At 33.6% G+C, this 25,310-nt stretch overlaps 1 protein-coding gene across 6 annotated transcripts in view; it reads right to left on the reverse strand.

Annotated features, from left to right (window-relative positions):
* Nucleotides 1–24,379, reverse strand: part of LOC111050346 (epidermal growth factor receptor kinase substrate 8-like protein 1) — a 55,353-nt gene extending 30,974 nt beyond the window's left edge. For 3 of the 6 annotated variants that reach the window (XM_039442586.1, XM_039442585.1, XM_039442584.1), the window contains exons 1-8: nt 23,992–24,267; nt 18,169–18,241; nt 15,162–15,223; nt 11,528–11,739; nt 9,420–9,569; nt 6,813–6,999; nt 4,518–4,713; nt 1,207–1,327 (exon numbers count right to left, since the gene is read on the reverse strand). In XM_039442586.1, the coding sequence (XP_039298520.1) occupies nt 1,207–1,327; nt 4,518–4,713; nt 6,813–6,999; nt 9,420–9,569; nt 11,528–11,739; nt 15,162–15,223; nt 18,169–18,215 (975 nt within the window). In that variant the 5' untranslated portion in view covers nt 18,216–18,241; nt 23,992–24,267. Of the gene's footprint in view, nt 1–1,206; nt 1,328–4,517; nt 4,714–6,812; nt 7,000–9,419; nt 9,570–11,527; nt 11,740–12,932; nt 13,094–15,161; nt 15,224–18,168; nt 18,242–22,940; nt 23,329–23,991 lie in introns of those variants that run through there. The other 3 variants (XM_039442583.1, XM_039442582.1, XM_039442587.1) reach the window with 3 other exon arrangements.
* Nucleotides 24,380–25,310: the final 931 nt, after the last annotated feature.

The following is a 25,310-nucleotide window of genomic DNA, read 5'->3' on the forward strand; positions in this document are numbered from 1 at the left end:
TTTTCATCATTTTTGATTTTATTAAAATAATACTGATTATAGGAGCTGCTCATCTAACACCGCTAACCTTCGCTTTGATACAAATCGCACTTGATTTAGAGCAGTTCGAAGTTCACATTGACTATCATTAGTTTTACAAAAGTCCTTTGATATGAGGGTAGTTTCTATACCGTTCTTGTTTTTTCAATCCTTAGTACAATAATCTATAGTGAGATCCACGTTATAATGGCAGTGGAGAAGATAGAACAATGTTGCCGATCCTCTGTCTTGTCAATGCTATAGAAGGCATGGTAGCTGTAACTGTTCTTTCCTGTTTAAAATGATCAATTATATTTTATTAGGCAAGAAATTCTATTTTTTTATAATTTAATAATGAATTTTCATAATTAAGATGAAATATTTTGTTAATTAATTATTAACTCTACATTGTTAAAAGACGATCTGGCAACAGGTCAAAGCGAGAAATAGATAGTGTTATCCGCTTTGTTGAATGATAGACAAGGATATCAATACCATTGCTAAACAAACACTGCCATTATAACGTGGACCTCACTATAGTTAGTTATTTAAAGGGTTTTTCATATAAATTCATCCAAAAACAGATAAGGAGCATTTGAAAATATTCAGTTCAAATTAAAATGCAGGTGGTACGGTTAACACATGAAATAAACTCATAAATATAGATGGAAATTACTAAGAAATTGCATTTATTCAAATGCTCTGGAATTATTAATTATTATAATACGAAAATCCAAATTAAATTCTGCTAATCACCCCGGAGACTTCTGCAACTGCAAATATTGACAACCGGGTAAACAGCTAGATGGAAATTCTATGAGCGCTACTATTCAGAAATTAATTGTCAGCCCGGGAATCAACCAGAGATTGTCAGTTTGGTGTAAGGGTAAGCATTTCTGACCGGCAATTAGGAGGTACCGGGTTCGATTCCCGGGCTGACAAATAATGTTTGAATAGTAGCGCTTATCGAATTTCCATCTAGCTGTTCACCCTGTTGTCAATATTTTCATTTACAGAAGTCTTCGGAATGATTCGCAGCGTTTAATTTAGATTTTAGTTTAATAATAATTATTGTCAGTTATCATCAATATACACTTATGAACGATGATTGTTTCTAAGCCAACCTCAGTGGATTGATAAACACACTTCATATTAGAAATAGTAATAAATACAAAGAACAGAACGTACCAAAAGAATCAGCGATAGTTTGAATTTTTGGAAAATGTCAATGAATTCGGATTCCGGAGGTGGCTTTGCTCTCATGGTTAGCATACCGTCTCCCATATCCTTCTTTTTTGATTTTCTGTTCCTGAAAAAAATCAAGTGTATTGAATGAATAAAAAGTTGCAGTAACACAATTAAGCTATTAAGCAAATATTTAAGAATTCATCATATGAATACTTTTAAATTATGAATCACTATCAGGCATTTTTAAAAGAATTCATCACATGAATTCCGACTGCTCTTGGAAATGATTAAATCACAGCCTCCTCTAGTGAATGATAAGCTCAAAAAATTGACAACACTGGAGAGTAATGCTGCAATTGATCAAAATCAATCGAGTCAGCTGGATTGATTGCATTGCATGCAATTAAAAACTCAATGCATCTTGAACTACTTCAACTGCTTAACACTTCACTGCTTTCAACTGAGCTGAGCAGTTCAGAAAACTAATTAGGGATTCTTCCTAGTGCCCAGAATTTATTGGAGATTGGAGAAGCTTGTATCAATAATTCAATTCAATTTCTTTATTCCAATATAAAACACTGTACAAAATAAAATAGAATAATTATGGAATAATTTGCCCGCATGGACTGCTGATCCGTGCGCGGGGAAAGAGTACCTAATCTATACAGGTAACAATAGTGTAAAAACTACAATCAATAACTTATATCAATTCAAGTTTAGCCTATAAAAAATATGTTGAATAGTCAGACTGTATCAACGACGATTTACATAGCACAAGTACCCGACTCAGAATACTTCATCTTCTGGTGAGCTATCTGAACTAACGATTTAACAACATTAAATAGAAAGTAAAATCTAAAAGCAGAAGATAAATAATAATAATTCCAATAAATAAAAGAAACTCAGGTGAGGCATGAAGGGCTTAAAACACAAAATCACAAACTAGTGAGGTTAGTGGATGAATATGTGCCAATTGCTTTGTGTCACCTATAAGGCGATTCCAGCAGCGCCGCGGCGGCCACCTGGCCGATTGAGCGGAGCCAAAACCTACTCTCTTTTTGTAGACGACAGCACCAAGTTCTTCTGCATCTATTATTGTTTGTGGGAGGTTTCGATAGATCAAATGGGCAAGTAGAAAGGGGTTACTGTTCAGTGACGTTAAGGTTGATCTGGGAAAGTTATATCCGTAGTTTATTCGGTGTCTGGTTGGATAACCATATTGTACGTTTGTAAAAATATTAGTTTTATTTGTTTTTATAAATGTGAGGATGGATTTCAAGTAAAGCTGGCGGATATCCAGGACCTGGAAATCGGAAAAGAGCTGGTCTGACGAATATCTGACTGGTTTCTTTAGAATAGTTTTTATAAGCGCTCTCTGCGTGATAGTCAGAGGCTCAAGTAGAGCGGCCGAGGCACTGCCCCACGCCACTACATCATATTGAAGCAGAGACTGAACATACGCAAAATACACACTCCTGCACTGATCCGCAGCCAGCAACCATGCCAGCTGTGAGAAGGCATACAATAATTTTCTCAACTTCCGTTTAATATTGACAATGTGCGAGGACCAACTCATTTTGTGATCAATTGTTACTCCCAAGTAGCTATACTACTCCACACTCTCAACATCGTCACAGCCGCAGGCGGCCGACTGCAGATCACCATAGGAGTGTATTACAAGCCTTCTCAGACCAGGATCGCCATCCTGTCTAAAGTATATAGGCAGAAACTTGGTTTTCCGACATTCAAGGATAGTGTGTTCTGGTCAAACCACCTTTTAACTTTTAGTAGGTCTGAGGAGGCCTGTTCATAGAGAACAGTCCCAAGAACTTCCAGACGAGACTAAAACAATTTCATCGGCGAATAACAATAGTTTCCTTTTAATATTTACTTTAGTTATGTTATTGATATAGATAGAGAATAGTAGGGGGCCTAGGGTACTACCCTGAACCACACCATACTCGATGCTTTTTGGATCACTCTGTATACCGTTGATGGACACACAAACTGCGACCTGTTTTCCAAGTAACAAATTAACCAGTCCAGGGATTCAACGCCAGCGTGCTGGAGTTTCAATATCAATTTATGTCTATCAATAGAATAGAATGCTTTTGCCAGGTCGAGGAATGTGACAATCACCCGTTTTTTGTTGCCTATTTCTCCACTTATATATCTTATTAATTCTTGAATACAATTCTTATTGTGCTTGAATACAATGGAGATAAATTATTAGAAGTAGAAAACCATCACAAAACCAGATTTTCAAATGAGTAGACCAATCGGAAACAATATAATAATTATTATAAAACGAATTAGAAATATTATAATATCGTAAAAATGCATCGGTTGAACCTTCAGGCTGAAACTAGAAAGATGAGACTTCAATTTGTTTAGTTGATGTCCAAAATGACTGAATATTGACTAGTTTATTTATTTACAAAAACTTGGGAGCACACAAATCCCAAATATTGCTCCTCAATCTAGAAAATTACAATAAACGCAATACAACGAAATTGAAATGATTGAGAGACAAATAAATACAAGGAAAACCCTATTCTATATTAGTGAGAAACTAGATATACTAATATACAATACACAAGATGAGAAACTAAGATAAGAAGAGAAAGTAATAAGAGAGGAACCAAGAAACCATGAATAAGAATCTAGAACTACAAATGAGGAGAATGATAACAGAGCTAAGAATGAAAGGAAGTTACACTTCATATGCCACTCTGAGTAAGTTGATGAGTTGTATAGTTCTATAGTGAGATTCACTTGAAACTTACAGAATTGGTTGAATGGGAATCATTGATAAAATGGAATAAAAATATTCTTTATTAGGCGGAGTTGGAAGTTTCAAGTCCTCTCTACCACTCAGCCTTCATGTTATTTATTTAAAACTAGCAGGTAACCCGTGCTCCGCAAGGGCCTAATTAAAAACTTGAGAAACTGAAAACTTGACCTACTAAAATCTTGAAGAATTAAAAATATACCTATAACCATCCTCGGTAAAGCAAAACTTCATGTCGATCAGTTCAGTAGTTCAGACATGATGATGCGTCATTCATGATTTTCCTATCCCGTAAAAAACAGTTCTTTCCTTTATTGTAGTATAGATTAGGCAGAGTTGGAAGTTTCAAGTCTTTAATTGATGCTATTTATTGAAAATGAACCTCATTAACTACTAGTTTATAATGAGTGCTGACAGTTTTAAATAAATCTGACTAGAAACTAGTTTATGTGGATTGCTGATGTTTTAAAGCGAATCTCACTTATATTGAATATTAAATTTATTAAATTTTAATAATTACCTTCGCCTTCTCTCGAGTTCCTTAGAAGCAGCAGCCGCATGCTGCAGTCGAGCAATGAACTTTTCAATGTCATCGAAGCAATGATTCAAAATAGTCACGTCTCGTTCATACTTCTCACTCGACGTTGAACTGGTCTCGTCATCTCTGTGGTGACCTGGAGCCACTCCCAGTTCACTCCCACCACGAACATCCGGCTCTAAAATTACAAATATTCATGTCAAATGCAGAATAACAAATGATAATAATTTAGTATTTCATAACTACCGTCTATATTTACTTTTCCTGATACCTTTTTCACTTTCTCAAGGATTGAAGGTTTTCCTAGTACATTGATAACAATAGTAACAACTGTTCTTAGTGAGAATTTGTGTGTATTTTGGCTTCAAAATTCTATAAAATAACTTAATTAACTCAATGTGCAGTGATAATCAAGTGTAATATTTAACTATAATTTGTTGTTTTAATTCTTCTAAATTCAAAATTTCCAGCTCATATATATTTTTGGACTAATATTGACTTGAACTTTTTACAGTAGAAACAAAACCTATTTTTTTAACATGTAACATTATCAAAATTTGAGAATGGAATAGTTTTGGGCCAAGCCTGTTGTTCCTTCCACGAATGAATAAATAGTTGGAAACCCCTTCAATCCTCCACCCTTTTTTGCACCAGTATTCTTTTTATTGTATTGTTTTTATTGTTTGCGTGTTTTCTTTTTGTTAATTTGAGTTAAACTTGTATGTGTTTGTGTATAAATGAAATAAATAAGTATTGGCTAATTCAGTCCAGGACTAAACAGGAAACAATATAAATGTCAAACTGGAAAATAACAGTTGAGAATTATTGAGTACTAGCAGGTAACCAGTGCTCTACAAAGGTCTAATAAAAAACTTGACAGACTGAAATCTTGAAGAATTGAAAATATTCCTATAACCATCCACGGTAGATAATGTATATGCAAAATTTCAAGTTAATCAGTCCAGTAGTTCAGACGTGATGATGCGTCATTCGTGAATTTTCTATCCCGTACGTGAATAAGCCAATTCTTTCCTTTATTATATTATAGATTGGCTAATTCAGTAGAGCTCTGAACAGAAAACAACAAAAATATGTTGTTTACACTATGAACAGAGATGTTGTGGAATATGTCTATATTAAGGTGAAATGAACGCGATATTGTCAGTTCCACATATATTATTTGAGCCAAATATAGTTTCAATGCACTTGGGGCATCATCATCAGTGATATTTTTTGGTTAGATAATTCAAGTGCATTGAAACTATAGTTTGACTTGAATAAATTATAAGGAACTGACAGCTTCTCTTTTATTTCACCTTAAAAATAAGTCGAATTGAAGAGCAGCAGTTGATAATTGAGTGTATTCAATATTTTGTATTACATAAAACACATCGGATAATGTAAAGTATTTCCAACCATTCTAAATCTCTGACAAGAATGTTGAATTTATTACGGGAGCATCAGAAGAATTTATTATGGTAATATAATGAGAAATGCATGTAGGAATACATAATAAAAGTGTAGTGTGGTTTTGTAGTGTTAGCATTGTTGCCTCTTTTTCTGTTATAGTAGCTGTGATTCGAATTATCCCGGTATATCTCATCTGATATTAATTATTGATTCTTGTAAATAATGATTAATTGAAGTAGAACCTTGGCTACTTTGTGAGCAATAAATAAAACCAAACATATGAAATTAAAGTTCGAATAGACTCTGTTGGTAGTGCATTCTGCAAAATACAACCAGTTCTCAAAAATCGCAATCTAAATATGACAATCCGATTAACACAGTGTATTTACTCTGTTGCATATCCATACTTTTCCACTATTAAAATTAAACTTGAATTTTAAAAACACTTATGGAGTGAAAATGCACTTACATTGGTAGTGACGATCGTTTCGACCTGTTGTTGGTCGACATCAGACTGTAGGAATTTTTCATAGGATTTTTTTTTTAATTCCCACAGTCTGATGATGACCAACAACAGCTCGAAACGATCGTCACTACCAATGTAAGTGCATTTTCACTCCAAAAGTGTGTATTTTATTTTTAATTTAAGTTTACAGTGTATTTGTTCTTCAAAGTTAAAATCACATTTATGATTGCGTACTTTCCCTATATTTATTCATTCATATTTCTTCATTTGTGATTCTTCATTACCTGATTTTTCTTTGTTTTCTTCATTACCTAGAGCTCATGTCTGGCTCAATAATTTAAGCTGGGGTTTTAGAAGAATGCTACAAGAAAAAATTAAAAATATTACTTGGAAGTACTCACGGTGTGCAACTGCATTGAAAACAGAGACCTGTTCTCTGACATTGACTCCATTAATTAGGGGTGGATCTGGTGGTGGAGTAGGGGGTGGAGGAGGTATGTGTCTTCTTGCTCTCCCCCCTCTTGGAGATTTCCCCATCCTCAGCAGCTTCAAGTCTTCTACAAGCTCCTGTGCTGAGATACTCTGGCACTGCGAACAACCAACAATTATTGTATAATTACAAAATGAATCATGTAAGTTGAAAACAAAGAATTTAAAACCATTAAAATAGTATACTATCATCATAAATATAGTTATAATTTTTCAAAAATTATAATTTATAAATTATGATTAAAAATAATTTATTTATATATATGAATTATAATTTATTTTTCACAAAAAATACATTATTACAAAACATTGTAACCAGCTGAAAATACAAAAAATACTTATTTTTGAAATCTACTTCCAAATACAACGAATGAATCATGTTCGTTGTCGACAAACAATTTAGAGCCGTTAGAATAGTATGCTATCAACAAGAATGTAGTAATGAAATTAATCATATTCGTTGGTAGAAACTATTCACAACCGTTCGAGTAGTAGGCCTATAATGCCAACAACAAAATATCACAAATGAGTTGTTTGAAATTAATTATTGGATTTATTAATTATGAAAATAGCAGAAAATACTATTATGGAATTAGAATAGAAATCTTTATCTATCAATAAAACACAAACAACTACAGTTTAAAATCCAACAAATTCGGAAAAAATTAATTGGGTGTCTCCTAAAATATGTAGCACCGGTCTGTACTTTGGATACAAACTACAATTACAATACAAACTACAAAATACAATTCTAATTCATACGACAGTCCAAATTTGGACATTCCTAGGTGATGTTTCCCTAAACAGTGGCTAAGATTACTGTTGAAATCATACTAAGGCATACTTGCCTAACTCAGACAAAAGACCTCATCTTTGATTCTCTCACATAAACACACTGCACACAGGGACATTAGTATCCTCAACTAAGCGTCCACTAGCTATTAGGGGAAATCGGAATTGAAAATATCATATACATTTGAGTTTCGGACATTTCAAATTCCACGTTACCGTAGTATCTAGTGTCATCTACTAATGTCCCTGTGTGCAGGCTGCTTCAAGATTTCAACAAAAAAATATCACAAATGAGTTGTTTGAATTTAATTATTGTATCTATTAATTATGAATAACAGTACCTCTGTGAGGGATACAAATTAAATGTAATAACTCAATATCTAATGAAAACACTGGAATGTTGCCAGAAATATCACAAATTTATTGTAAAATCACTAAAATATTGTAAATCAGTGTGAAGATGACACCATTGGTGTTGAAACATGTTTGTTTGTAATTTTAAAATAAATTAGTGATATTTCTGACAACATCCCAGTGTTCTCATTATGGATAGATATGACAACATCTTACCAGCAACAGTATCTGAACTCAATATTTAATCTATCGAGGTCTACACAACAACTATAATAGCGTGATAACGAAAGCGGTTGCGAGGTATGTAAAATATATGAACTTAGTGGCAATACCGAACAAGAGTGAAAGGGAACGCGCCGACGCAAGCAAGAAATCCACTGCTCCCTAACCAATATTGTTAACAAGAAAAGAAAGTCACTGCTTCCTAAAGCAAACTATATTGTTGACAATATAAGAAAGCCACTGCTTCCTAAAGCAAACTAGATAGACTATTGATGAGAAGATAAGAAAGCCAATGCTTCCTAAAGCAAACTAAATATTGATGACAGTTGGCGCGGTTACATTATTTGGAATTGAGAGGAGTGACAAGTAATAATGCTGAATCTAACTAAATAACTATGAATACTTAATAGCCTTCCAAATTTTGAAAATTGAAAAAGCTTCCCTTCAAGTTCGTTACTATTAAATTCACGTCAAACCGTCGGTCCCGGCTGCTTAAAAACAGGTCATGTCAGAAGCCCTGAAATTGATCAGGTGCGACTTAAAACTCTGACACCATACCAGAGCCAGCCAGGTAACTCAATATTATAATAATTATTATTATAGTAAGTATTTATTTTATTTATGCCCAATACTATGTGTAACATATAATCATCATCAGTTCCATTCCTATGTAAGAAGTCATACATCACCACTAGAGAGATGTATTGCAATTGGCAAAACCTTGGGAAACAGAATAGATTTTTTTGAAGCCTCCAATTTATCCAAAAAGAGAATAAAGTTCCTACATGAGCAGAATTGAAAATACATTTTTTTGAATAGAACACTTCCATACTAGATATTACTTTTGACAGTTGCAATACACAATGGATGAAGCCGTTCTATTGCACGTAAAATTTGTCTAAGCATACTCATTCAGTCACTTGGCGCCATGTGGTGGAACGGGTTGGCTGTAAGGAGTGATGTGGAGTCCAACTATTATTATTATTATTATTATTATTATTATTATTATTATTATTATTATCATTATTATTATATTTACACGAATAAATAATTTAAGCATTGACATGTCACCAGTCATTTGACTGAATCTAAAAATGTTGATGTTATGTGACAATTACGAAATAAATGAATGAGTAAATTGAACAAAATACCTGGAAGATATGCATTTCTGATCTTGAGCCCATCTGCCGTTCATCACCCACAATAAACACTAAAATATTGTTATAGATTTCCATGGGATCGTGACTGGTGAACGCAGTAGGTTCATGAATCAGAGTAGCAGGAAACCTCTCCATCACAGCCTGAAATTATAAAATATATTTTCTAGATTATTTAAATACCTACAGAAATTGGTAAAACATGCAAAAAATAATCAATCCTGAAATTACATTCACGATACCTTCAGTTCATCTCAAAGTTTAAGAACAAAATAAGGATTTGAAAAATGTAAGTAGATAAATACATTTTCACGTCTTTAACAATATTATAGATTTATATATTCTGGAATTACAAAATTCAATTCAAATCAAATTTATTTCGACATAGAGAAAGAAATACAAAAATCAGATGTAATGTGAATACAAACTAAAAATACAAATTCTTAAAATATAATATAAAGTAAATAGGTACAACATGTATTGTTTGATCACTTGAAAACTACATAAATTTATGAAATAATGACTATAACTCAATTCATACATTCAAATTATTATGATATCATATTATTTAAACAATTTTATATGATTATTTTGCTATTTCTTATAATTTTAAAATTATTTTCAATCCACTTGGATGATGGTGTTAAGTATTCTAAACAACTCTTGCTGAAAAAATGAACTTTTCAACAATGTGGCTTTCGATTAGAATGAGATTTTTGGATTGCTGCAATCAACCTATTGAATATCAAATTTCTTTGAACGTTCTTTCAAAGATTTTAAAGCAATAAATTGTACTAGTGAAAGTAATAGCTTGAACTATTTTTACAGAGTCCAGATAGAATAACGCTTCCACCTTCCCAGCTAAAACAAAATATCTCTATTTTCCTCCTAAATTTTCATTGAATTATAATTCAGGGTAATTGTCTAAAAAAGGAGGATGATACTGCAAAAAATGAATGATTTTCCTTGAAATTGGAGCACTATTATGAGTAATAGGCTACTTTTAAGGTTTCTTCAAGCTATAATTGAAGCTTCTAAACACTTCTATTACACAAAAACTAACGTTTGTTAATTTCTAAGGGTTCAAACATGGTGGGACGACGGAGGTAGCTTCAAGCTTGAGAGTGCTACTTTTGATAATGGTGTACTCTATGTGCGCCACCATTTGAAAACATGCATTACATTCAACTCTCACAATCTTGAATCTACTACCTTCATCGCTCCACCATGTTTGCACCCTGAGTTATTTAATCAATTAGCAGTCCACGATTCGAAGAGTAATTACTTTGATAGTTATCTGTAAAATTTTCGCTCAATTAAAATTATCGATAAGAACTATACTTCATTGCTGGAATATTTCAAGTTAACTACTCGCAGATTCTTTATTAAAAGAAAAAATAGCCAATATAGAATCATTAAATCCTAATTCTTGTGACTTTGCTCATCACTTTTATGTCTACTCGTTTGGATATTTGAAGCCTGGTGAGATTGAACAGCAGCCTAGTGAGAAGACCTAGACACATGCATCCTGAATATCACAAGCATCCACATTGATACTGATCCACAATAATCTAATAAGTAACATTAGTAGCATAGAATAAAAATAGAAAAAGTAGTACCTATGCTTAGTAGGTATTTAGTATTTATGTCTAGTACCTATAATTTATCTATGGTAGTGGTTAGAGCAGTATCGTAGTTACATGTCCGTCAGCTCAACTCAACATGTACTATCCTTTTGTAAAAGTAAAATTAGGATCTTCAAGTTATAGACCAACAGGTCAAATTAGTATAAAAGCTTTAGAGGATAATGATTTCCTGATTATTTATTTCCCCTACTTCTGGGGCTTATTGTATGTTAAAATACAAACTAATAATATTAGTAGTCAACAGGTTATTAGAATAGGGAATTACTTTAATATTAGTTTGTAATTTCTCATGCAACAGGGTGTGTGATTATTTTGTTCCACTCAATTTTTTACATGAAAAAGGTGATCCCTCGTCGCTTTCTTGAAACTTTAGATAGAACAAAGTTTATTTTTATTTCTATTCAAACTTCAGGTTCGTTTTCGAGATAATTGAAATAATTTTAATTAGGTACTGACCCCCGTTTCATAATCCATGATGAGCACCCATGACCTGTCCAGACGAAGCTGCATCTTTTGAGACCAGATACCGTTTGATTTCTCGAGCTGCAAGAGCCGGCGCATACCATCGGCTGGGTACACTATGCCAGTCTCTTTGGACACCGTAAATGTGGCCAAATGCTCCATCACAAAGGTTGGACTCTCCTCTGCACTGGGACTCATTTGCCCGTCTGAAACATTGACAAAGTTTATAGTTTATAATTTATAGTATAAATTCGAATAGCTATAATTTTAAATTGAAATAATTTATATTTAAAATCTTTTATATTTAAAAACAATGCAAGTCCTTATCAATCTTTAAAAAATAAAACATATTTATAAATTTTACTTGATTCAGGGAATCTGTTTTTTTAATATATTCAGTGAAATTTGAATAAATATACTCATCAAAATAAAAACCTGAAAATAAGTAAAATTTGAACAGAATTCACATTTGAAAAAAATGTTTTTTTATTCAAAACTTCTTATACTGTGCACTTACTTCAATTATTTGCTATTGGATCTGAAAAGCCACCTAAAAATGTACCTTGGTTCGATAAGCAATTGAACCGAGATAGGCTGAATATACAGAATAGAACAGGCATTAAGTTTCCGGTAGAAACAAGCCAAAAATATACGAGATCGTTCAACGTTCCAAAGAAATCTTTAAAATAAAACAAATAAGTCCAAAAACAGATCACAGATCCTAACAAAATGCACAGCTTCAATACGGAAATAAACTATTTCCCTCTCAAAAAAAGACTAACAGAGCAAGTAAATCAATCAATAAATCTAAAAAAGTAGAAGTAGAATCTATGAAATCTAAAAATAGTTTCTATTAAAATCAAAATGAATAGGAAAAAATTGAATTTTTAAGCCCACTATTGAATTGCAAGAATCGATTTTAAATAATGGATTGGCCAATATATTTAGAATTACACAAAATTACAATTAATGAATTTGTGCAGGCTTGAGCTCGTAGTTACGAATAATTAAACGTTCAATAAAAAATAATAATTTGAACAGATTATAATATCTCAAATTATTTTAATGGATGAATCCGCTTTTCCAAATTACACTATCCGATAGTATTAACTATTGATTTGAATCCAACTGGCTGTGTTTGAGTTGGTTTCACTAAATGATTGAATTTTTTTCAACGATTTATCGTGATTATTATTTTCAAGGCATGAGTGAGAGTAAGTTGAATCGATAATGAAAAAATAATAGTATGGAATACCATGAATCAAGTAAATAAATGCATAGACAAGTTTAGACTTATGTGAAGATCACTTCAATTGGCAATAATGGATTCCACCAGTATTTACTCAGAATATAATGACGTCTAACTACATTCTAAATAAATAAAACAAAAATACCATACATATTTCTGAACCCATGCAGCTGCTGAGGTAGACAGCTTGATATCTAGTTGGTAAAATTTAGCACAAATAATCGAAAATGTGAGTATCTATAACGTCCACTGTCACAAAACCGTCCTGTTTTTGAAAACGAGCAGCTCACTCTAACTTTTCAAAACCTTTTCCTTTGTGTTATCTCGTTTTAGTGAGCCAACCAGTGATAATTGCACAATCTTATCTCTTTCAAGGTTTATCTTCACAAAATAACAACCCAAATTTTCAATTAAAATGAGATAGAGAAAATCGAATCATGACTGTCTTTGGAGAGAAAAATTTGAATGCACCTACATTAAATAAAACTACTGCAGGGCTTCTGATAAGTATTGGAATGAATAAGCCTAAAACTAAATAACATGATGATTCACCAACAATGTGTTTTCCCTGAAATTGAATACAAATTTATGATTCCTAAAGAGGCGGACCAGTGTAAGATGCAAAACGAGCTTAGCAGAGACGTTTTGTGAAATAAAAATGTAACCAATTATTTGAAATATGACATTTCAAGCGCTATACTTATTTTTCGGTTGAAATAAATAAGTGAAATTTGCTATTCACAGCACAGTGTACTAGACATATTTTACCCTGTGGTGAAATAGAGCAATCAACTGATAACCGTCGTTGGAGAACACAGATTTTAAAATATAATTTTGAATGATGACCAATTTCAAAACACAGATAAGATAAATGATGGAAACACTCATGAAAATAATAATCAGCACTTGACACAATTTATAGACTGTATTCCAATAGGTAAAACAGTAGACTGATGGTATTATATTCCATAGTTAAAGAGTTCTAACAGCATCAATATTGGTGCTTTTCAATACTTTCAAAATTATCTTCATATTAAGCGATAAGAGAACATTGAAGCTTGTATTCAAATTGCTATTTGAAAAAATAAATGAAAGAATTCTTTCATGAATAATTATTGTAGACCAATTTTATACGTGACAAAATTGCGAATATTTTCATAATCTTTTAAAATAATGGCACATAAATCGAAACAAGGATAACTACTTAACTAGCTTGCTCGTTAGCTCATACAGTGATAATCTATTACTATACACATAAGTGTTGTAGTTTAGCAGTATCATTATTATTTTCCATAATATCTCACTTTTATTTATCATGCATTGGAAAGTACTGTGGTCGATCATTATTGTTCTCAATATGCCTAAAGTTGGATCATACATCCTGACTCAAGCATTATCACTATTGATGATTAGTAATTCCAAAAGTGTTTTTCCCTCTATGGAAATGAGGAGGCAGCCTAGTTCGAAACACAATGCGGGTGACATTAATAGATTACTCATTAACAAAAATGAAATGATCGGAATTCATGATCCTAATTTTTTTCAAGTAGTATTCTAGACTACAGTGAATAAATTTCTGATCACTTCTGATGATTTATTAGTTACAAAATAATGTCCTCATCATCAAACGTCAGATTATCTAATAATTATTTATTGCACTTTTAATTGCACAATTTTGGCTGAACTCTTAGACAACAGGTGAAATGAGCTGATAGCTACTTCTTGGGAAAACCAATTCAAATATGAGTAAACATACACACTTAACGTATCCACCTAATAATAAAACGGAAGTACTCTTATTAGTACAGAGAACAGTAGTACACTACAATGAGGAAAATCAATAATAGTGGCTAACTTATGGAGTTATAATATCGTGGAAAAACTATTAAATATCCATAATTATTCTGAAATTCATAAATTTTTGATAATTCATGTAATATCCATAGTTGTTGAAGAAATTTCTTTCAGGGTGTTAGCTTTTGTGTTCATTGATTATGCCTCCTTTATGAATAATATTATAATTTGTGCGCTACACTTGCTCTTTATCTCTCCAAAAGTGTAAGTGATTAGTGTATCTTCGTCACCTACTAGACGACGATGTATTAAATACACTGATTAGAAGTGTACGTTTAAAATTAGTGATTAGTGTATATTGACGCTGATTACACAACTACAGATGTGTCTTGCTTGTTTTAAACAACCTATGAGTATAATTGGATAAAGTAAATTTGATCAAACCTTTAGTGTTATTTATATAAAATCTTCCAGTTGGAGAATTTTTGGTTTTGAGTACATTGGAAGAAATCAGTACTAGAAGTCTAATCGAGAAACAACTTGAATTGATTTTAAATGTTGAGAATTCCAAGGCAAAAAGCTTACCTGATGAATAACCGTTCGAATGCATGCTGTGATATGGCATCACGTCAGAATGAAGATATACACTGAAAAATACAAACAATTCAGTTTTCTTTTAAAAATATGAAGTAATAATCAGAACAAGTGAGCACACATGTTCTCAAACAATACTGAGGAATAAATTATTTTATTCAACCTCCACAAGTATGGATTGAAATAGAGTGGGCTGTACAAAAGCCAAAATTTATATTACTGCTTCCTCGATTTCTATCGATACCATTGTAATTTGGAATTTATTACCAGCTGATTGAATATTTATAAGAAAAGATTAGAGATGACCAAGCTTACGCGCTATGCTGTAATAATACATTGCGAAATAGAAAAGGGATGCAATAGAGCATAATGCAGTGGGCTAAAAGACCTATGTGGGATGAGAAGGTCATTTGAATATTTAGACGGTGTTTGATTCAACTGAAAGCTGGTTCTTCCATGAATGAATGAGTGTAAGAGATCGTTTCGCTATTCATGAATGAATGTCTTGCTAATCTTTTCTCTACCAAGATACGCTGCAAACTATGAATTGCATAATCAATGTAATAAATCATCAAGTGGCTCGAGAACATTCTCGAGTGATTACCAGTTTCAGTTTTTCGAGAAATTGTATTCTTAAACAATGTATTCATTTAAAGAAAATTGATTTTTTAATACTCGAGTAGTTTCACTCATACAGATAAAATCATTGTCTTTTTTCTTTAGGGCCACTTTTAATACTAGTAGTTCTATGAACAGTAGACCTCGCGCAGTTATAAACCACAGCCTCCTTGTATACTGTCCATCAGAGTAAATCGTGTCTGTATCTCTGAATGTCGTGTCGGCGAGATATCGGTATGAAAACGACTAATGGCTGTTGGGGTTGGTGTATCAAAAATGCAAACATCGAAAGCTAATCTCCTTCAAGAAATACTGGCGAAAGGTCTAGTCAGCCCGAGTTGAAAGCAGGGAAAGGTCAAGAGGAGCAATACGATGATATTTTAGTTATCAATTGCATCCGTCATTACTTGCAATTAATAGTGCATTTGATAGTGCATAGAAATTGCATGCAATGACGCATGCAATTAATAGTCTACACGACAGCTGATTTGTTACCAAGTTACATTGAGATATCAATATAGCATGCAATTAACAAATCTATGAAACTGTTATAAAGCCAGTTGTGTTAACGGGGCAGAAACCTGGGTTTTGAAAAAGAAGGATGAAGACCTACTGAGTATATGGGAACGGAAGATTCTGAGAAGAATATACGGTCCAGTATGTATTGATGGAGAATGGAGACTTCGTTCGAATCAAGAGCTGCGTGACCTGTACAGAAAACCACTTATTGTACATGAGATCAAAGTGAGACGCTTGAGCTGGTTGGGTCATGTAGAAAGAATGAGCGATGAAAGAGCCGTTAAAAAAAGTTTTCAGAGAAAACCCAGGAGGAAGAAGGTTGAAAGGACGTCCACGCAAGCGCTGGCTGGAGGATGTGGAAGATGATCTCCGGAAAATAGGCGTTAGGGGATGGAGACGCAAGACTGCCGACAGAGAGGAGTGGAGAGGCATTCTTGAGGAGGCCAAGGCCCTGGATGGGCTGTAGTGCCATGGAGTAAGTAGTAAGTATGCAATTAATTATCCACTCGACAGCTGATTTATGATGAATAATTCTATAGTCTGATTTTTACGGTAATATTGGCGTTCGAAGGAGAATCCTTTTCCTTTTGTATTATCCTTAAAATGCAAAATTTCAAAAAACCTTATGTATTCGTCGACGCGAAATTCAAAAAGGAACAAACCTGTCAAATTTCATGGAAATCTATTGCTGCGTTTCGCCGTAAATATAAACATAAATAAAAAGAAATGCAAAACCATCGACTTGAATCTTAGACTTCACTTCTCTTGGCCAATAAATAAAAATATAGATCTCAGTACACTTTTAAATAATTTTGTTACAACATATTCCGGACACTAATGCCTAATGCCATTTTGTCAAGAAGAGATATTTATATTTTTATTTATAGATAAGATCATCATTGAGATAGCAAAAAATCAACAGAAGATGATGCCATAAAGATTCAGACTGAAGTTGTGTGTAAATTTCAATTTCAATTTCATTTATTGCCAATTAGAATATTCAAAACATATTACAAACTCTATATAATATGACATATCATTAAAAATATAATTAAATAAGCATAATTACTCATACATATACTTGAATAAAATTAAAATAAAATATAAAATCTGGGCGAATATAAAACTATCCAGGGAGAAAGAAATTGTGTTTCTATTCCAACTTGATAAACACATTCAATTCACATTTAAGAATATTCTACGTACACGACTCAAGCCTTCAAAATAAAGCCATATCAAAAAATCTCTTCAAGAGAGTTATTCACAATGAAACAGAAGGAGAGCATGACTCAATATTTTCAATGTCAATTGACATTTTCACAATAAAGTATCTCCGCAAATAATGTACAACAATAATATCACTGCAAAAATGTACAAGTACAGTACTAGAAAAATAATTTCATGTTAAAATTTGTTGAATGCGAATTAATATTGTTTAATACGGTATAGAATTAATATTACTTTTGTACAGGACTGTAGTTTCGTGTTGGAACAAACAAATCTTCAGCTGTAGTGATCTACACAAAACTGCAGTCCTGTACAAAAGAATAATCAATGTGGATGTGACAAAAATAAAACTGTGCTTTCTCAATCCATGTTAAAATTTCCTGAAACTTCGTTTTTACTGAAAGAAAGATTTTCCGAGAAGCAATTTATACAAAGTACATTAAATTTAGCTGAAAACGTTAGGATCAATTCCCAAATTACTCATTAAAAACTTGCGTATGTTGATTTTATGAGAATTTTTTGTATAATTGACAATAATTATGATTAGTGTTTAATTAGTTAAAGTTTCAAGTGTAATTCGATTATACTTGGAAGAAATTGAAAATCAATGAATAAATTGAATTGTTTCACTCACCTATCAGACAATTTTGAAGAGGACTGTTCATTAACACGTGCAGGCATCTCTTTTCAAACAAATCACCAATTTCCTGAAATAAGAAATAAGTTTCAAAAACTTATCATTCCAAAATATATAGCCTACTTAGACAACTATATTCAGGCAGATTTTTCTGTCAATATTGAAATTAAAAACAAAGGCGAGCAAAGCGATCCTGCTGCTAGCTTCAATAATAGTTGCTAATTCTCTCCTGGGTACAGAATTCTCTAGATAGACGGACATGCCTAGCGAGTCTGCCGGCCAGTAACATATCCAATTTCTTGATCAAGGATCAGGCCATTCTTGAGTATATTGCGTCATTCAAAATACAACATTCAACATAAATTTGTCAAACATATCACAATCAAGATGGCAGTGTTACAGACCACAAGCATGTTCATTAAAAAAGTGAGCATTATTGTACAGACTCCTATCAATCAGCCACTTAAACCTGAAAGATTTAATGTGGATGATGCCCACATGAGCTTATTAGCTTGTGCGTAGATAATGAAAAGTTAGTGAGTGATTTGATGAAATGGTCCAACGTCCATGCCTACCGGCGGGATTTGTCCCCAAGACCAGATAGTGTTAGCAGACTGATGGGTGCAACGCCTTAGCTCATCGGCCACCTAGTTCCTCGGGGCCCATAGCTCCTCGCCTCATCTGGACGGCAAATTTGAAGGCATTTACTGGGCGCATCATCACTGATAATGTTAAGTGATTCAACACCTTCAGCGTGACGCTTACAAATTTATCCTTATAGTGACGTAGGAATTCACTTGCACTCTTCGCTTTAGCGTTGAAATATTGTTCCTCACATACAGAGTTGATAAAAATTATGGAAACAGCTTAATATTTCTTTTACTAGGATCCCCAATCGTCAAATTTCCCTCATAAAAAAATATTAAGCTGTTTCCATAATATTTTTTACCACCTCTGTATAGCACTGAAGCCAGTACATAGTGCCCACACACTGTGTGGATGCCCAATCTGCAGAAGGTAGTCTCACAAGTGTCAATTTGCTATGAGGTTCGAAGCAAGTATGGCCTTTTGGAGCAATAGAATTCATCTGGCATGTAGTGAATAGCCCCATATCAGGATGCCAGTATGGATACAGTATGTGGCTACCAAAACCTGCATGGTATAACATCAACAAGTGCTCAATTCTCAGCATCCTTAATTTTCTGAATATGTCTTTATATGGATTATTACAAACTCCATGAATATGAGGCTCCCATGTAGCTTTGAGTCAATGTTGAATCTAAGGAGGGTGACAGGTGCCTGGTACCAAGGATCCATGCTACCAAGAGTACACATACTACATGTACCAACAGTACACACTAATTATTGGGTCTTGCCTTCATTGAGAGCAGCTTATAAGCTGAGAGCCAGTCCCTAACCTCTGAGAAGTGATCTCAATCTTGCTGCTCTGGGTTCACTACCCTAACCAATGATTGTAACAATATCCGCAAATAGAATGCTCGAGGTTTCCAGTCTCAGATCATTAATCGCAATCAGAATCCGCAAAGGCTCAGACACTGATCCCTGTAGCACACCGTTAAGTACATGCTTTTGCATTGAAGTAGCACCCATCAGTGATACGACATGTTTACAATCAGTTTACGATCAAGGTAAATAATGCCCCACCCTAATCAATGACTACGATCAACACCTAGGAGGGCGAAGTTAGTAGAGAAATAAATTAGGTGTTCCATAAGTGATTAGTACCTACTAATATGTCTCAAAAAAATCTAGGCAGCACAATAGCCTACTAGAACAAGATTAAAAGACTTTTGGTAGTTGGTGACGGTTGAAACCTCATTACTGGTGAGCTAAAGAATGCCACTGATATTCTATTGAAAGCAGTAGAAAGTGAAGAGAAACAGTTCAAATGCATTGAGTTATTAATTGCAAGGAATTAATAATCCAGCTGATGAGTAACAGTGAAAAAAATAAATTCGTATGGCTTATGTTGGTGGGGAGTCCCTTGTAATAATAAGTTAGGTACAGTACTTGAAGTTTTTCTTATTCACTTTTAATGTCATCATATTAGGCTACATCCACAAAAAGTACGGAGGAGTGAGACAATTTCGTCCGCCATACAACTCTATATGTATAATGGTTCTAAGAATATTTGTTGGAAATTATTGATTTGAAAATTTGTTGATTTATGGAAGCATTCGTATGTTATCGTCGAACATAATACCGTACACGAGAACCACAAACGGACAATGGCTCGAGCCTCAAGTAGGAACTCGCTACGCTAGTTTAAAAATCATTAAATCGTTGAATACTGGATAAATAAATAACCTATATTTTGTGAATACACGGTAAAATTAATTAAATTGATGGTTTCTCACAATGACAACATTATAAGATTAGGTATTCAACAGGTGGTACTAAGATGTTTGATAGAAAATATATCATATTAGGCTACATCCACAAAAAGTACGGAGGAGTGAGACAATTTCGTCCGCCATACAACTCTATATGTATAATGGTTCTAAGAATATTTGTTGGAAATTATTGATTTGAAAATTGTTGATTTATGGAAGCATTCGTATGTTATCGTCGAACATAATACCGTACACGAGAACCACAAACGGACAATGGCTCGAGCCTCAAGTAGGAACTCGCTACGCTAGTTTAAAAATCATTAAATTCGTTGAATACTGGATAAATAAATAACCTATATTTTTGTGAATACACGGTAAAATTAATTAATTGATGGTTTCTCACAATGACAAACATTATAAGATTTAGGTATTCAACAGGTGGTACTAAGATGTTGATAGAAAATATATCATATTAGGCTACATCCACAAAAAGTACGGAGGAGTGAGACAATTCGTCCGCCATACAACTCTATATGTATAATGGTTCTAAGAATATTTGTTGGAAATTATTGATTTGAAAATTTGTTGATTTATGGAAGCATTCGTATGTTATCGTCGAACATAATACCGTACACGAGAACCACAAACGGACAATGGCTCGAGCCTCAAGTAGGAACTCGCTACGCTAGTTTAAAAATCATTAAATTCGTTGAATACTGGATAAATAAATAACCTATATTTTTGTGAATACACGGTAAAATTAATTAAATTGATGGTTCTCACAATGACAACATTATAAGATTTAGGTATTCAACAGGTGGTACTAAGATGTTTGATAGAAAATATATCATATTAGGCTACATCCACAAAAAGTACGGAGGAGTGAGACAATTTCGTCCGCCATACAACTCTATATGTATAATGGTTCTAAGAATATTTGTTGGAAATTATTGATTTGAAAATTTGTTGATTTATGGAAGCATTCGTATGTTATCGTCGAACATAATACCGTACACGAGAACCACAAACGGACAATGGCTCGAGCCTCAAGTAGGAACTCGCTACGCTAGTTTAAAAATCATTAATTCGTTGAATACTGGATAAATAAATAACCTATATTTTTGTGAATACACGGTAAAATTAATTAAATTGATGGTTTCTCACAATGACAAACATTATAAGATTTAGGTATTCAACAGGTGGTACTAAGATGTTTGATAGAAAATATATCATATTAGGCTACATCCACAAAAAGTACGGAGGAGTGAGACAATTTCGTCCGCCATACAACTCTATATGTATAATGGTTCTAAGAATATTTGTTGGAAATTATTGATTTGAAAATTTGTTGATTTATGGAAGCATTCGTATGTTATCGTCGAACATAATACCGTACACGAGAACCACAAACGGACAATGGCTCGAGCCTCAAGTAGGAACTCGCTACGCTAGTTTAAAAATCATTAAATTCGTTGAATACTGGATAAATAAATAACCTATATTTTTGTGAATACACGGTAAAATTAATTAAATTGATGGTTTCTCACAATGACAAACATTATAAGATTTAGGTATTCAACAGGTGGTACTAAGATGTTTGATAGAAAATAATGTTCAATTGTAGGTAGGCTATATAAGGACACTTAGGTCTAAAATGAGAGTTTTAATCACTGAATGTACATATATTTCAAAGCTATCATTTCTGGCTATTCAAAATATTAGTTGTCATCTAAACAAATGTGTAATTAACGTTGATTTCTTACATGATAACTTATGAAAAGATAAACATTTCTCACCTTAAATAACTTGACCGGTTTGATGAGAAATCCTAATAAAAACAATGCTGTCTATGTAAAAAACTGTTGATACTTTGAAATGCAATTTGACAATGATTGGAGTACCATACTGTTATTGGAGAATATTTACAACCATACTTGGTTGCTATTCAAGAACCTTATGCTCAGTTAGTACTAAACCAATGACTATCTACTATTTGCCTAGTTGTCTCACCTGTGGCAGGATATCAAAGCTGCCAGTGACTGTGAAACAGATCATTATAATTCAAAAGTTGTACATTTAAGAGTACAGCTCTACTCATACGCTAAGGAATGTGGGCCCAATATGGGATGTCTCACTACCGCACCCAGCAATCACATGAAACCGACCATATAGGTACAGAATACTTTACAACTAACTCAAAGTAACCATATGAGTGATGGAATGCTTTAAAATAGTAATTTATTGTCACGTCATAGAGTTGACATGCTTTGAAAGTAAAAAAAATTAAGACGGTAGATGGAGAAACTTCCTAGATAGTCTAGTGAACTCATTGAACTACGGTAATCCTTATAACTGACATTCAACAGGCTAGCTGTAGCTAGTATTAGAAATAATTTACGGTATGAGATAACTTACATTTTGATTTATCTACGATGATGTCTAACAATTATTCACTATTGACACAGGTTGATAGCACAGAATGTTCCAGCTTCTTGTAAGCTAGTCAAGTAGAAACGATTCTCTTATTCACTACACGCACATACAGGTTGTGATTGCCAAAATTCACATTTCAACTAATGAATATTCTCGAAATATCGTCGATTTTACTTATCAATAAGTTGCTGACTGTTTTTTGGTACAACAGGTGATACATTTGACACACTTGCGTTCACGATACGTAGCAATAATTGTAAGCACTTTCAACTCTATCAAAGAAAAAGAGGGAGTGGAGGAGAAAGTTTGAGCTTCAGTAGAGATAGCATAGCTGACATGTTAGTTAGCGAGAGAGAGAAAGACTGCCAGGTACTATAGTAAACTGCGCCTGCGCTCTCAGGTCTACCACCACAACAGTTCTACCTACGAAACTATTCAATGGGAACTGGGAATGGAATGTGTTGAATTCTTCAAGGCCGCGAATACTTGAGAGTAATTATCTGTATTCAAAATAATTCAATAATGCTCTTAGCAGTCGAAGAGAGCGAGATTCATCTCTATTTCACCGCACCTGTTGAATCAATCCCCAAAGTGATAATCCTGGTACCTGGAAACAATTCTCATCTAATCAAAACTCTTCAACGTTGGTGCTTTCACGCGCGTTATCTAGGTGTACAAGGCCTGGTCCCTGTCCTGTTGGTATGCGATAGGAGGCTTGTCTAGTAGAGTGGCCTTGCTAAACTAGAAGTATACACAAGTAGGCACATTTAGTCAAACGATTGTAAGAAGTCATTCGAATTCTTACGTAATTGCTGAGATCTTACCATCGTACAATGTTTTCTTCTCATCCAAGTACTATAATCTCATAATAGGCTATGTTGACTTCTAATCCCAACATAACTTAAGACGGTAGATGGAGAAACTTCCTAGATAGTCTAGTGAACTCATTGAACTACGGTAATCCTTATAACTGACATTCAACAGGCTAGCTGTAGCTAGTATTAGAAATAATTTACGGTATGAGATAACTTACATTTTGATTTATCTACGATGATGTCTAACAATTATTCACTATTGACACAGGTTGATAGCACAGAATGTTCCAGCTTCTTGTAAGCTAGTCAAGTAGAAACGATTCTCTTATTCACTACACGCACATACAGGTTGTGATTGCCAAAATTCACATTTCAACTAATGAATATTCTCGAAATATCGTCGATTTTACTTATCAATAAGTTGCTGACTGTTTTTTGGTACAACAGGTGATACATTTGACACACTTGCGTTCACGATACGTAGCAATAATTGTAAGCACTTTCAACTCTATCAAAGAAAAAGAGGGAGTGGAGGAGAAAGTTTGAGCTTCAGTAGAGATAGCATAGCTGACATGTTAGTTAGCGAGAGAGAGAAAGACTGCCAGGTACTATAGTAAACTGCGCCTGCGCTCTCAGGTCTACCACCACAACAGTTCTACCTACGAAACTATTCAATGGGAACTGGGAATGGAATGTGTTGAATTCTTCAAGGCCGCGAATACTTGAGAGTAATTATCTGTATTCAAAATAATTCAATAATGCTCTTAGCAGTCGAAGAGAGCGAGATTCATCTCTATTTCACCGCACCTGTTGAATCAATCCCCAAAGTGATAATCCTGGTACCTGGAAACAATTCTCATCTAATCAAAACTCTTCAACGTTGGTGCTTTCACGCGCGTTATCTAGGTGTACAAGGCCTGGTCCCTGTCCTGTTGGTATGCGATAGGAGGCTTGTCTAGTAGAGTGGCCTTGCTAAACTAGAAGTATACACAAGTAGGCACATTTAGTCAAACGATTGTAAGAAGTCATTCGAATTCTTACGTAATTGCTGAGATCTTACCATCGTACAATGTTTTCTTCTCATCCAAGTACTATAATCTCATAATAGGCTATGTTGACTTCTAATCCCAACATAACTTACGGTATGGTAGGCTATTGTATGAAGCTCATACCTCCTCCATATAAATAATAAATCAGACTCCTGTCGATTCCATTTGTTTTTGTGTGTTTTTTTTTAGTTAAATAACAAGTTTATTATATCCAAACTATAGTAAGTGGTGTGCGGTACTTTCATGCTATCTTTTCTCTTAAGGTAATTTATAATATAGGTACGTAAAGAAAATAATTGGCTTGTACATGTACAGGATAGGAAATACTAATGACGCATCATCACGTCTGAACTACGCTGAACTGAAATTTTGCATGAAGATTCTTAATTAAGACTGTGCGAAGGCTTAAAAAACTTTCGACTGGAGATATTTGAAAATGAAATATATGATGAGTTTAATGTACTTGACATTCGACTGTATGTCAGAAG

Source organism: Nilaparvata lugens, chromosome X (assembly GCF_014356525.2).
Source record: "Nilaparvata lugens isolate BPH chromosome X, ASM1435652v1, whole genome shotgun sequence".
Classification (NCBI taxonomy): Eukaryota; Metazoa; Arthropoda; class Insecta; order Hemiptera; family Delphacidae; genus Nilaparvata; species Nilaparvata lugens.